Source organism: Triticum aestivum, chromosome 5A (assembly GCF_018294505.1).
Source record: "Triticum aestivum cultivar Chinese Spring chromosome 5A, IWGSC CS RefSeq v2.1, whole genome shotgun sequence".
NCBI classification, from domain to species: Eukaryota; Viridiplantae; Streptophyta; class Magnoliopsida; order Poales; family Poaceae; genus Triticum; species Triticum aestivum.
In genome coordinates, this window is record NC_057806.1 from 425112747 (window position 1) to 425128327 (window position 15581).

At 43.9% G+C, this 15581-nt stretch overlaps 2 protein-coding genes across 2 annotated transcripts; both read left to right on the forward strand.

The window, feature by feature from the left end:
- The first annotated feature begins 7045 nt into the window (after window positions 1-7045).
- LOC123103742 (ribosome production factor 2 homolog) lies at window positions 7046-9727 on the forward strand. The gene is made up of 7 exons (XM_044525416.1): window positions 7046-7179; window positions 7395-7547; window positions 7959-8162; window positions 8439-8684; window positions 8765-9001; window positions 9168-9233; window positions 9322-9727. The coding sequence occupies exons 2-7, from the start codon at window positions 7473-7475 to the stop codon at window positions 9433-9435; spliced, it is 942 nt and encodes a 313-aa protein (XP_044381351.1). The 5' UTR covers window positions 7046-7179; window positions 7395-7472; the 3' UTR covers window positions 9436-9727.
- A 480-nt stretch (window positions 9728-10207) lies between these two features.
- On the forward strand, window positions 10208-13989 carry LOC123107057 (GDSL esterase/lipase At5g45910). The gene is made up of 5 exons (XM_044529066.1): window positions 10208-10617; window positions 10765-10986; window positions 11106-11254; window positions 13128-13401; window positions 13495-13989. The coding sequence occupies exons 1-5, from the start codon at window positions 10368-10370 to the stop codon at window positions 13722-13724; spliced, it is 1125 nt and encodes a 374-aa protein (XP_044385001.1). The 5' UTR covers window positions 10208-10367; the 3' UTR covers window positions 13725-13989.
- The last annotated feature ends 1592 nt before the right edge of the window (window positions 13990-15581 follow it).

Sequence of the window (15581 nt, forward strand, 5' to 3'; positions counted from 1 at the left end):
AGCCACATGTGTGCGAAGTACGACGGTAAAACCAGTCTCATGAATGCGGTCATGTAATGTCGGTCTGGGCCGCTTCATCCAACAATACGGCCGAATCAAAGTATGACATGCTGGTAAGCAGTATGACTATTATCGCCCACAACTCTTTGTGTTCTACTCGTGCATATAACATCTATGCATAGACCTGGCTCGGATGCCACTATTGGGGAACGCAGTATTTCAAAAAATTTCCTACGATCACGCAAGATCTATCTAGGAGATGCATAGCAAGGAGAGGGAAGAGAGTGTCCACGTACCCTCGTAGAAAGAAAGCGGAAGCGTTTAGTAACGCGGTTGATGTAGTCGAACGTCTTCGCGATCCAACCGATCCAAGCACCGAACGTACGGCACCTCCGCGTTCAGCACACATTCAGCTCGATGATGTCCCTTGATCTCTTGATCAGTTGAGGACGAGGGAGAGTTCCGTCAGCACGACGGCGTGGCGACGGTGATGATGAAGTTACCAGCGCAGGGCTTCGCCTAAGCACTACGACGATATGACCGATGTGTGTAACTGTGGAGGGGGGCACCGCACACGGCTAAGAGAAGACTTGGCGTGTCTTTGAGGGTGCCCCCCTCCCACGTATATAAAGGAGGGAGGGAGAGAGGCCGGCCCTCCAAGGGGCGTGCCAAGTGTAGCGAGTCCTACTAGGACTCCCAAGTCCTAATAGGATTCCCTTCCCTTTTCGGAGTAGGAAAGAAGGAAAGGAGGGAGAGGGAGAAGGAAGGGGGGGCCGTGCCCCCACCCCTTGTCCAATTTGGTTTGGGCAGGGGGGAGGCGCGCGCCACCTCGTGGCCCTTCTTCCCTCTCTCCATTAAAGCCTAATAAGGCCCATTAACTTCCCCGGCGAATTCCCGTAACTCTCCGGTACTCCGAAAAATACCCGAATCACTCGGAACCATTCCGGTGTCCGAATATAGCCTTCCAATATATCGATATTTACCTCTCGAACATTTCGAGACTCTTCGTCATGTCCGTGATCTCATCCGGGACTCCGAACAAACTTCGGTCATCAAATCACATAACTCATAATACAAATCGTCATCGAACGTTAAGTGTGCGGACCCTACGGATTTGAGAACTATGTAGACATGACCGAGACACATCTTTGATAAATAACCAATAGCGAAACCTGGATGCTCATATTGGCTCCTACATATTCTACGAAGATCATTATCGGTCAAACCGCATAACAACATACATTGTTCCCTTTGTCATCAGTATGTTATTTTCCCGAGATTCGATCGTCGGTATCATCATACCTAGTTCAATCTCGTTACAGGCAAGTCCCTTTACTCGTTCCACAATGCATCATCCCTTAACTAACTCATTAGTCACATTGCTTGCAAGGCTCATAGTGATGTGCATTACCGAGAGGGCCCAGAGATACCTCTCCGATACACGGAGTGACAAATTCTAATCTCGATCTATGCCAACTCAACAAACACCATCAGAGACACCTATAAAGCATCTTTATAATCACCCAGTTACGTTGTGACGTTTGATAGCACATCGGAAACACCATTCGGGAGTTGCATAATCTCATAGTCAGAGGAACATGTATAAATCATGAAGAAAGCAATAGCAATAAAATTAAACGATCATAATGCTAAGCTAACGGATGGGTCTTGCCCATCACATCATTTAGAAACATTACAACCAAGCACTTTTCCAGCCCTCACAGACCATCAACGTTTTTGGCCGTCAGATGTACACTTCTGGATGTTTATGACCATTGGATGTGATGTCAATCCCGCTTGGGCTTCCTTGGCAAAAAGAGGTCGCTGGATGGGCTAGGCCGCTACTCCCGTAACAAAATCGGAGCTCCTCGGTGATTTGGGCCTGTGGGCTTTATCATCCGTGAGCAACAAAACTGATGGGCAATGCAGTGTAGGCAACCATGAGCCTCACCAGTGGCCCGACAGAGAAAAGAACATAACCAATTGGGAGACCACAAGCCGGAGAGATGATGGGGCAATGAAACGAACCGATTGGGATCTGGGAGTCCACTCGCCGGCATTTGTGGAAATAAATTGTCATTGCTACAGGTCTTCAACGGCAATCAATGTGCATCGCCGCCGGCCAATTATGCCAGGACGGTTACCATGCCGCTTCGTGTTCTTCTTTCACCCCACGCGCGCCCATACAGTATGCACCATCTCGTTGTTCCTTCCCCATTCTCCATCAATCAGTGTTCGAAGAGGCAGATGGATACCGGGGGTGCTTGCGATGAACTCGCGACGCCTTTCCTTCCTTATGAATCCGTGATATAGTAGCAAAGCAAGATGCGCCGCTGTCGACACTATCTTCGGACTCCGGGGTAGTCTCCCTCCGACTCCAACTCACTGCGCCAATCCAGGCCGCCATCGTTTCCCTGTCCAAATCCACTGCCACGTCGCGGTCCCTCCCAGACACTCTTTGTGGCAACATGTTGGCGACTTTCGTCCATAGGGCGAGGAACTCCCGGTGGCGTAGGCAAAGAGGACGTTTTTATCTGGTACTTTAGTACAGAGTTCAATAATCATTGATTATGCTTATTATTTTTGGATTCGCAACGCTAGGAACATAGCTCAGGGCATGGGTTTCAACTGGCCCAGTCCCTATTTTCTTCCGTTTCTCATTCTTCTCTCCCTGCTGGATCTTAGTCTCGACTGTGTAAGCTCGACTCCACCTCATTTTATTTCTTTGCCTGTTTGGTACGTCGGTATTTGATTGATCTTTGTGGATTTTGTCTGTATATTTGCTCTTGCAGTACTCTTCGTCTTAGGAAATACTTTTTGTGTGCTGTAAGCAATGGATCCCCTTTTTCTGATGCACAACTGGAAAAATAGTTGTTCTCTACTTCTCTCACATCAATACGTATTCCAGTTTTCCAATTTGATGAATTTAGGCTAAAGGTCAATTTAGACCGGGCAAGGCCGATGCAATAGTACAGCTCTGAAGATGGATATGTGGCAGGTGGCTGTGGCGGCCTCATACCCGGCAGGCGTCCTGGTTGAGGAGCACGCCGGACTGGTGGGTGCCCATACCCGGCAGGCGTCCTGGGTGGGACCTCAGGTCTTAGATGTTAGGTTTGACTGCAATGTCGGTTTGGTATTAGGCCCAGACTATCAGCGCCCCTTCATCAGTTAGATAGGAGTAGCGACAGAAGTTGCGAAGATGGTGACTTTGGTCTTACTGTTGTACGACTTTGTAAGGTCTTGTGTTAATAATTAATAAATTGGCCGTATACATCGTCCAGATGCAGAGGCCGGGGGTATCCCTCATTTTCTAAAAAAAAGGCTAAAGGTCATTGCTAAAAGCAGAAAGCATGCCTGATCTATGGACTATGAAATATGAACAGCAGAAGGTGTGTACACTATATTTTTATTTTTGGATTCAAATTTTGGCTTCAGTACGAATGCAAGTTTTCTCCATTCTTGCAACATTGAAGCTTTCAGGCTATGTGGTGACAATTGAGCATGAATAGCAATGGCGTGCTAAGATTAATTAGCGCATTTGTATTAGCTTAAATACATTCATGGATCAAAATGATTATTTCTAAGAGGCTATGGCTTGAAAGTATATCCAACACACACTCTATATCGTGTATTTCGATTCTACCACACATTTGGAATATAAAGTGTACTGGCATCTGCTATCTCAAGATCAGAGTCTCAATAACTATCCACATATACTCGGATCTTTCTACAACTTGGCAGCACAACAATGACGTGCAGAATTATAATTTCCCCATCATGATCCATGCATTGACTCTTGTGAAATTATTACGTGGTACAATTTCCTGGTGCAAGTAAACCTATTGTAGCAGTTCGGTTTTTGCAGCCTTGCTAGGATGTTCCCAGTAATTTACTGAACTGTTACAATGAATTTAAATTAATTATCTCAAAAATAAAACTTGAAAACTACTCAAGTTTAGTCAAGTTTCTTGCTTGAGTTATTTTTTGTGTTGGTACTTTGAAGTCCGCACGTCAATCCCGCTGAAATTGCTGCTCCAATCCTAATATACGCTCGTCTACAATATGCTGCTATTACAGATATTACGGAATGCATGCTCTTGAGAGTTTTCAGGTGATATAGTCTCGACCAAGAAGAAAATATGTTATCTCTAGCGTTGGTGACATGAGCTAGCATGGGAGGATTATTCTTGCTACTATTTGAGTTCTTATGCAAACATATATCCTTCATTTCCCATATATATGTCAGTCTCTAACTATTGATCTTTCACTCGAGTTATTAGGTAGGGATGCAACGTAGTATTCTCTTACGAATGTTGAAATGATTTGAGTCTACATCATCAATACAACATGTTCTTGCTTAACCGGGAGCAATTGCAAGTTGTTTTATTTTGGACACTGCTACTTTAGGTGTTTCCTTTTTGATTTGCTTCACTAATATTACCTTCCATTCAATGTTAGTTCACCAAAACCATCAACTAATAATAAACTTACAATCAAGTGTTGAAGTAAAATCAAGTAAAACCTTCTGATTGAAAGGGCAAATGAGTTGCCACACACCCGTCAAAAGAGGAGAAATCAAGATTGCACATGGTGATGTTTGTGTTTATATGCTTGTAAGGCTCAATGGAGTTTGTTTTAGGTTGTTTTCTTTATAACCCTTTAATTATGGTGTTTCTACCGAAAACACCAAAGTCGAAACTCATGTATGGTCTATTGTTATCGTGATTGATCTAATAGTCGATGTAGGCATTTACGGTGCTATATGTTCTGTTATATGTTATACATATAGAACAAGTACATGTCCTCTATTTTATTAATCCAAGAAGTTTAGTTTTTCGTTGTTAAATACTAAGAAACCCATTTCGTATGAGATTCTCATGCTTTATGCCACTATTTATATAAATTACTACTGTTTTTACCTTAAAAATGGACGGGCGCGGCAACGCGCGCCGGCATGGTCTAGTTCTCCTAATGATGTGATCCCATTCATCAAATGACAACACATGTCTATGGTCAGGAAACTTAATCATCTTTGATTAACGAGCTAGTCAAGTAGAGGCATTCTAGGAACACTCTATTTTGCCTATGTATTCACAAATGTACTAAGTTTTCGGTTAATACAATTCTAGCATGAATAATAAATATTTATCATGATATAAGAAAATATAAATAACAATTTTATTATTGCCTCTAGGGCATATTTCCTTCACTAGAAACACCATTGCGATGGTGGTTAGGTGGGGATGACCTTATTCCATGTTCAGAGAGCGGCCGCTGTCTCGCCTCTCTAAGTAGGATAGAAACCCTAACAAAACTCAGAAAACCATCTGAAAACGGAGGCCTTCCGCCGGCAAGGGCCGGGATCCACCGGGCTTCCATGACCCTAAGAACACAGAAGACGAGTAGACCGGCGGCGACGCCGACGGAAGGCACAAAAATCTCTAGCGCTTAGAGTGCCCTTGCATACGAGAGAGAAGGGGTACGCGAAGTTCACATCATAAACATTTCTAAACATTAGGGTTTGAAAAGATCACAATTTAGACATTTCATTTCAAAATTATAAATTTTGAAGTTGCATAACACGCTAGTACAATGAGTGTAGTTCCTTGCTACCCTTCCAAAAAAGGGAGAAGAGAATTTGTGTGGTTCTGCCGACCGAGGGATTCATAGAGGTAGTTGAGCGGTCTACCCATTCAAAGGGAGTAACTGCTTTTTTTTACAAGGTAGCAAGAGCATCTACAACCGGCCCATTCTAATCCATCTTAAACGCCCGGGCATGCCGCCCGGTCACTGACCGGTCATGAATTTTTGGCCCAATCGGGCCTCTCAAACCGGCCTCAAACGCTTGGGCTGACCGGCACCGCCCATATATACAGCCTAAATATGAGGCGGATATGGGGGAGACCAGGCTCGCGTGGGCATGCCTGTCACGTTGGCCTGACGGCGTGGCTTCACAAACTCACCGGGAAATCCGACGGCCCGAAAGGCGCCTCGACCGTCGCCGCGTGGCACTGCTCCGGCTCTCCGCCCGAGGCCGTAGCCGACTATTTAAGCCGGCCGGCGCCCCAGCCCTAGCACATCCGCCTTTTCCCTTCCCCCGCCACCACTCGAGCCCATTAGCCATGCCCCCACGCCGCCATTACTACACGATCCAACACCGTCTCTTCCTCCTTGTGCAGGTCTAGATCCGTAGGGAAGCGGGGCTACCTCTGGAACTGGAGGAGGATTTCGAGGAGGTGGACGAGGAGGTGCCGGCGGAGGAGGGAGAGGAGGAGGAGCAGGAGCCGGCGGAGGAGGAAGAGGAGGAGGATGAGGAGGAGCAGGAGCCGGCGAAGAAGGAAGAGGAGGAGGAGCAGGAGCCGGAGAAGGAGGCGCCGCCGCTGGATGTGGGGGAGGAGGAGGGGCCGACGATAGAGGAGGACATGGATGTGTGGCCGGAGCAGCACACCATCCTGAACTCCATCCGCTCGGAGTCGATTGCGAAGGCCAGGCGTCGCCGTCGGTAACAAACAGAGGCGGCCCAGGCTCCGGCTCCGGCGCCGGCGACTCAGGCCATCTCCGACAACGACAAAATTTGAGTAGTATAGAACGTAGTATGTAACTATATATTCTACATGATTTTATATGGATTTAGGGGACGAATATGAAATAGTTGTATACGAAGAAAGAAATACGTGGCATGCTCGATCAGTATCCGCGGACGCACCATTTGAGTTGTCGAATTTGCCATGTCCGGCTGTAGATGCTTTTACGAGGCTCAATACGTATTGGCGTCATAATTTTGGATTGGCTAAATCCTGCTCTAAAATTCTGTCTCCGTTTTGTACTCCTGCCTTAACGCGAGAGATAAAAGTCAGGCCCTGTAAATGGATGGAGGGAGCAACTGCTTGTTTATATTTTTTGGACAAGTGAGTAACTGTTTTTTTTCTTGGAGGGAACTGTGAGAATTTGGTAGCGCATTTTTTTATTTTTGAGGATACGGCCCAAGACCGTGAAGTGGCCCGCTGGCCCGCTGGCCCGTTGCACAAGAACATCACCTGTATCACTGTATGGGTCGCTCGCGCCGCTCTCCCTAAACCACCCCTGAAAACCCTCACGAACGAAAGACCTAGCGCTCTCTCCCTTCGTCTCTCGCACCCGGCGGCGGCGGTCGAACGAGGGCACACGGCGGCTGCAGAGGTCAGCCCCCTACCCCCCCTCTTTCCCCAGCCTCTCTCCTCCCTCTTCTCCCCCATCTCGTGTGCCGCGCGGCGCCAGCGCTAGGACGCGCGTCCGGCTGCGGCGTACGGATTCGCCAGGGATGCTGCTGGGCGCAGCGATTTTTGCGCTGGTCGATTTTTCCGCCCTTCTCCTGTCATCTTCCTCGCGCTGACCTGTGATTTTTGTTTGAGCAGCGAATAGGCGCTTTCCAAGCTTAGACAGAGGTGTAAACCCTTCGCCAGAGGCCTCCTTTCCCGCGCTGCTTGAACAAGATGAGCAAGATGGCGATCAGGGTTCCCAAGAGCATGCGCGCCAAGCGCGAGCTCCTCAAGCACGCGCCCAAGCTCGTAAGCTTCTCTTCTCTTCCATCCTTTCTTCAGCTGTTGCAAATCTGCCTTCAGCCTACAGTGCCAGAAGAAGTCCGTCCCCGTTTACTTATTGCAATTACAGAGCCATACAATGACCACAAAATCATTATTGTGATTTAGATAGGTACAACGAAGTATTACTTAGATAGTACTGCTGTTTGATTGTTATTGTCTTTGTGACCGTGGCCAACCATAGACTGGCATCTTCCAGCAATTTTCCAAATAAAAGTTTCAGAGTAGTGTGTTGCAACACCGTATTTTTTTTATAGGAACCTGAGTTACACACAAAAGGAATGACCATTTTCTGGCACATGTTCTATGCTTTGTACAGATAACAACATGTAAATCTTAATTTAGTTTCTTAACCACATGTTCTACTGCTTGATCCAGGTTGAGAATGGCAAGAAGATGCTTATTCTCCATGGCACAAAGACTAGCGCAGTTTTGAACTCTGTGCTGGCAGATCTTTTCCACCTGAAGCGTGATCATGCTGTCAAGTACACCAAGAAGAACGACAGCATCAGGCCATTTGAGAGCGGGGGTGAAACTTCCCTGGAGTTCTTCTCCCTTAAATCTGACTGCAGCCTCTTAGTGGTAAGTCGTATTATGCTGCCTTGATTTGTTATGTTGTTTGTGGGAATGGGGAATTGTTATTCACTTGAGAAAATAAATATCAAATTGATGATTTTCTCGGAAGTAAAATTATGTAATCATGTGCTAGATAGTGACTTTCTAAGCACCAGTATGGAACCTATCTGAAACTGTTTCCCTGTCTGTTATAATGTTATTTTTTTCATTTTCTTTTGCATACTAAGCATTCTGAGTATTATTTTCCATTATTTTTAACTGTAATTACATACGTGTTTGCAGTATGGTTCTCATTCAAAGAAGAGGCCCAACAATCTTGTTTTCGGAAGGACTTACGATCACCACATATATGACCTTGTTGAAGTAGGAGTTGAGAACTACAAATCCATAGAATCATATGCATATGATAAAAAGCTGGCACCTAAACTTGGGACAAAGCCTTTCTTTGCTTTCATTGGGGAGCACTTTGAGAGTGTTGAAGGACTGAAGCATTTGAAGGAAATGCTGCTTGATCATTTCAAAGGAGAGGTGTGCATCTTTATAGATAAGTTGGCATGTAGGATATATATGGATAATTCTTGAGCTTAATTAGTTTATTTTTGCTACAGGTGGTAGAGAATCTGAACCTTGCTGGTGTAGATCGGATATTCGTGTGCACAGCAATTTCTCCTACTACCGTCTACATGATGCACTGCGCTCTCCGTCTAAAAAGGTCAGGCACATCTATTCCTAGAATGGAGCTTGTTGAAGTTGGGCCTTCAATGGACCTGGTACTTAGGCGGCACCGACAAGCAGCGGAAAGTTTACAGAAAGAAGCTATGAAGGCTCCTGGTCATGCTAAGAAGGTAATTCCAATGGAACAACTGTCTTTTGCTCATCAGGCTTTGTTATCTTGATGGTTTGGTTGCTAACTGGTGCCATTAGCCCTAAACAACCATATTTTCTGTCCTAATTTCTCACCGAGAACCTGTATGTCAGTATGTATTCACAACTACATTAACATGTTTGCAGGTGAAAAATGTCACGAATAATCCAGTTGAAGGCAAGCAGGGCAGGATCTACATTCCAGACCAGGAGGTTTGTGCCTAATTTGTTTCAACAGCAGTTGAAGTTTGAATTTAACCAATCTTCATACTAATCTGATTCATGGTTTTTTGTCTGAAAGGTTTCAAAATTGACCGTAACAAGCAACATAAAGGGTCTGAAGCGGGAGCGCCGTGACGCCAAGAAAAACAAGGAGCAGTCGAAGAAGCAAAAGGTGGCCGAAAACCCTGAGTGACCGCCGGAGAAGGCTAGTATCTGTAACTGGTCAGTTTAAGGACTTTCGGTCCATAGGTTGAGTGGTAAATAGTCCAGTACCATCTTTTAAGGCTATCAAACCTGTGTACGGACTTCGGCATCAGTATCGGGGCAGCTTCTGTATCAGACATAAGCATGGAATTTTGGAGGAACATATGCTACAAGTATTTTGTTTTACTGTTGTTATCAGCCCCTGATATTAGCCGACGAGAGACGACTGATGTGATGACATGGTTAAGTTTGGTTATCATGGATGTTGTGCCTTTTCTGAATCCGCATGTTCTCCATTTTTGCAACCTTTTTCTTTATCCATGGTGTTGTGAATTCCGTAGGCTCTGTGAAACTGCAGCTTGCGCTGAACTGCATCTCAACAGTTAGGCCAGCCCCTTGTGTGGCTGAACCTTGAGATTGACCACGCATCCTCTGGGCATACAGGCAGCGTTAGACAGGGTGACCACTAAGTGAAGCTTGTCTTAAAGAAGTAGGAATTGCTCTGCCAAATCTCACTCAGTCCCACAACGCCAAGATTACTGGGTGACCACTCACTTAAACCACACGCGAAGTCTCAACTAAAACTGATTATAGTTAGCAATTGAAATATCCTGGCTCTGGGCAATCAAGTTGGCACGATCAAACATTTTTTTGTTATATAAGCATTGATGCCAAAGAATCTCTCCTCTACTCTTAATCCCTGAGACCTGCCAGTGGAGGTCAAGCAAGTGCACTTAAATGTCTTTTGAAGTAATGCTACCAATTGTTTTTTTATGCGCTGGAAGCAAGCTGCCATTCGTTGACAAGATGCACAGCTCGCTTCCTTCTTCTTCTTCTGGCATAGCAGCTGGGCAGCGTCCATTATAACTAGTCCTCGTGTGGCTTTGATTCGCCACCATTGCAAGCTCTAGCCTAGCCACCATGAAGCTCATTCTTGCCTTCTCCATTCTCTTCCTCTCCTGCATCCATGGCGCGAGCTCCGACTCAGGCTTCTTCACCGCCATGTATTCCCTCGGGGACTCCTACATCGACGCCGGCAACTTTGTGATCATGGCGGCTGCGTTGGATCCGCCTTTTCCTTCCTGGCATGACAGGCTTCCTTATGGCATGACCTTCTTTGGCCACCCCACAGGCCGCCTCAGCGACGGCAGAAACACCATCGATTTCATCGGTAAGTTGTTGAGCCATCTGATCCACCGCATTCACTTCCTTAACTTATCGTCTTGATAATGATTTGGCTCTTAAAGCATTGAATGAATTCATTGAAGTTTGAGAGCACGCTCGATTTTGATTCTGTTTCCCAATGGTTGTAATGTAGCTCAAGAGTTTGGCCTCCCCCTTCTTGGACCCTCCCTGCTGAACAACTACGACGCCTCCAAAGGCGTAAACTTCGCGGTCGGCGGCGCACCGGCGATCGACGTCGACTACTTCGAGAGGAACAACATAGTTCAGTTTAAGCTTCTGAACAATTCCCTGAGCGTGCAGCTGGGTTGGTTCGAGCAACTCAGGCCAGCAATTTGCAACAAGACCGAGATCTCAGGTCAGCGACTCGCTCTACACTAGTGTGAAAAACGTTCTTATATTGTGGGACGGAGGGTATTATGGACTGTACTTACTGTCTACGTACAAGTCAAATTGCTGAGCAACTTGTTAATACAGGGTGCGGAGGTTGCTTCAGCAAGGCCCTCTTCTTCGTCGGGGAGTTTGGAGTGAACGACTACAACTTCCTGTGGTTTGCCGGCAAGACTGAAGACGAAGTGATGTCGCATGTACCTACAGTTGTCCAAAACATTGCCACGGCCGTGGAGGTATATTTGAGTGACCAGCATACTATTGCCATTTTTGCTTTGCACAACACCAGATTTTCAGAGAGCCGTTTGTTTACTATATGATCTGACTAGTAGGGTGATCTCTAACCTCTTAGAAGGCAATAATTGACTTTGACCTTCAGAAGGTTCATATTGTCTTTGCACATCACATCTCAAATTAGTTTCTTTATCTCGAGATGCACACCCCGGGATGATCTCTAACCTCTTATTAGGTAAGGGTTGACTATGACCTATATTATCTTTGCACATCACATCTCAGAGCTATAACTTATTTTTTTGAGGGACGCACACCTCACCATCAGTTAGAAGTAGTCAACTGGGCCAATTGATTTTTCCAAGGCAGGGAACTAATTAGAATTGTTGTTATCCTTCGCACAAGATTGGCATAAACACAATAGGGTACACGTATGCTCGATAAGAAAAAAGGTTCATGATTTAGTGTTTGAAATAAAATATGGATTTAACATATACATTCAAAGGATTATTGTTTAAAATGGAATATAGTTTCAGAGTTAAATGTGACACAATTATCTCGAAATCCTTTTTCTAGAAGGAAAAAGTAGATTTTGGTCCTTGGACCTTGGGCAAGTTTAAATTTGGTTCCTAAACTTTAAAGCCGAAAAAATAACCTTAATTTCAACACAAGATATGTTTATTCCTTTACTCCACTAAAAGAAATTTGTTCGATGACGCAGTGGTTGTTTTGCCCACGTGGCAACCCAGTCAACACAAATAAAAATAATAAATACAAAAAATATAGAATAAATCATGTTTGGAAGAATGTGAAGATTTATGACAAAATACTGATTCTTAGAGAAAATATATACCTGTATGTGTTTTTTGAACCAGAAAAATACGATCTAAGTCTAGGAAAACACGAGAAGACTATGTATTTTAAAAAGAAGTAGGAAAATCGGAAGTATTGTAGAAACAGTCAGAAATACTGCATGAGCATTCACCATATTTCATGATTGTCAATTAATGTTCCTCAAATTTTTAATTTTTTCTTTTCTTTTTCTAATGTTTTATTTTAAAATTGGGAAATTTCGCATAATTTGTCTTAAAATTCTAGTTTTCTTCCAAGTATTCCTAATTTCAAATCAATTTTCCCTTTCTTGATTTCTAATCACTTATTATTTGTTCTGAATGGGTTACATGCGCGAAAACGAAACAAGCACCACATCATCCACCAAACCCTTTTCAGATAGGTGAGAGACCAAATATATCCAATTTTAAAAGCCGTATGTAAAGTTTGTTGGGTTTTAGAGTTTTAACGTTAAAACTGGATTTAAATAATAGTCAAGGGATCGAAAATGGACATTGTAGCTTGAATCTAGTGCCACGCCACAGCATGCTACACACTTCAGATTGTGTAGTTTAAATGTAGTCTAGAATACATATCTCACACTTAAGAAAATCAATTATGTATTGCAACTACTGAACTAACTTTGTGCAAGATTGGTACATCCACAAAATTCGATTGCAGACTGTTGGATATGGTTGTATGGAAGGATACACCCACCTAATATTTCTCTTTGAGGTGTGTACCTTGATTAACTGTTGCTATCATTTCCCCGCAAAAAAAAAACTGTTACTATCCTTACTAGAGGTCTAGATTGACGGCTTAGATTGAAACCCGCTCTTACCTCTGGACTGGTAAGGACTGCACCCTGATGAAAATCTTCTATATCCATGCTGACAGACTTTCTTCCTGTTTCAATAACTTGTAATGCATTCAGGCTCCGTACTGATCAGCACTGAATTTTACAATTGAACCGGTGTTGTGCCCTATTAGTTAGTCTGAATAAAAAGCGTGCCTAAACTAGTGTGTTCGTCCACCTTGGCACCACAGGGGCTCATCAAGGGAGGCGCGGTGTACGTGGTCGTGCCGGGGAACCCGCCGCTGGGGTGCTCACCCACCATGCTGACGAGCCGCTCCGGCCTCAACACGACGGAGTACGACGACATGGGCTGCCTCATCGACGTCAACCGCGTGGCCACGCACCACAACTCCCGGCTCCGCGTTGCAATCGTCTCTCTCAGGGGCAGGTACCCCCGTGCCACCATCATCCTCGCCGACTTCTACAGCCCCATCATCATGATCCTCCGCAACCCCAGCCATTACGGTAACAAGTCTTTCTTTGGTTGCGCTCGTGTGTCTTGACCTTTGCTTGCTGCGGCGCGGCCAGCCACTGAGCTGCCTGGGAATTTTGCTGCAGGGGTGGCCGAGGCGGACGCTCTCCGGGCTTGCTGCGGAGCCGGCGGCACTTACAACTGGAACGGCAGCGCCATCTGCGGCATGCCGGGGGCGACCGCATGCGATAACCCGTCGGCGTTCGTCAACTGGGATGGGGTTCACTACACGGAGGCCACCAACGGGTACATCGCCGACTGGTGGCTCCACGGCCCTTTCGCCGACCCGCCTATAATGAGTGTTGTTCGCTACTAAGTGGAGGAGAAACTTGAAGACAATTACAGGCGGCACATGAACGTCTTAGTGTCGCGGATGAAAGTAAATGTATTAACATTTGCTGGTATTATTTGGATTGAAACGAGGTGCTTTTTATAGAAGGAGGGCATCGAAACATGGGCGAAGCAAACTTGCTAGTGATTTTGAGCAAGGAAATAAATGCTTTATCAAATCTACTCCGATTCAAAATAAGAAATAATCCTCTATATGTATTAGCAAAAATAAGAGAAGACTTAGGATAAAACAAGAACTTTGAATAATTTCAAACAAAACAATAGCTAGTAAATATTTATTTTTGCAAAAAAACTGCTAGTAATATTTATTACTATAAATCTTCTATATCTAAATAGCTAGCCCCCATTAACAATTTCTCTCAACATGCAAGCATGCCACATCATCACACAACATGCATGAGAAAATGCCCACCCCCACTATCATAAGTCTCTTAACATGCAAGCATGTCATGCATGGGAAAAAAAGACTTATCTCAACATGCAAACATACATAAGAATTTTCTTATATGCTATTTATATTTAATAAACATTTTTACAACTATATAATAATCGAACATAACAAATTATGTATTTTTAATTTTAGTTTTTTACATTATTACTTCAAAATATTCATGTTTCATACAACGAATCACATTGAAATATGTTGAAAAATATTCCCGCAACAACGTGCGGGGTATCATCTAGTTGTACTAAAGCTGGGACAATCAATATGGATCGGATGGAGTAGTAGATTTTATCGAGACTTCGGTTAAATAATGAAATATTTATCCTCCCTTATGACCTCTAAATCTCGCAGACATGCACAACAAGATTTATTCGAACGATGTTATATGATGTTCAGGCTAAATGACTTGCAAAAGGCTTTTTTTTGGGGGTGTGGTAGGTAACATCGGGATATACAATGAATACAAGTAAAATAATTGTTTGATTTGGGAGGCTACCAATTCTGGAATTTCTTCTCGAGACATCCCCGTCAGTGAACTTCTCTTCGGGATGGGTCGTTGGTCTTTGTGGGAGATGTACATATTTTTCAATTATTACTGAACCCAAGTAGCAATAACATTTGCCATACACTAGAAGTAACTATAGATATGCTTACCTAGTCATACACTATACACTATTATTAAGATATTTGTTAGTGTGTATGATATTGGAAATCTCTAACATAATATTTAATGATACTAGAAAAAATATGAACACACACATACAATTTAAAACATATAATTTATGAAGTGTCCAAAAATAATTTTCTCAAGCTGTACAATTTAAATTTAAGAGAATTTTTTTTGATTGACATACATGTCAGTTCTGGAGCAATTCAGAGAATAACAATATTTAGCAACATTATTATGTGGTTAACTATGATAAATAAGTAACAGAAAATTATGCTCACTAAAAATATATTATGTTTTTCTGTTACAAAACTATGATAGCACACAATTAATTTAAATAAATATAAAAGTTTAGCATAAAAATTATTTACATTCACACAGGGTCAAAAGGTTGTCCGGAATAGCTCACCCTGTGCAAAACCGAACAGAAAACCAAAAGCGTAATCGAAAAACCTAACCGAACCGAAATTTAGGTTTTTTAGGTTCTGGTTCTGGTTTCAGTTTGCAAAATAGGAAACCATATTCAATTCGGTTTTTTCGGTTTAAAACCAAAATAATTTGGTTAAATCGAACAAAACCAAAAGGCCCATCAACATCGACAATTCCCAGGCCCAGTAACCTCACGCACGCACGGGCCTTCCCCTATTGGGAGCTCCTATACGGCGCTGCAGGCGCCCGTTCGCGTTCCTGGCGCCTGCAGCGCCACGCTA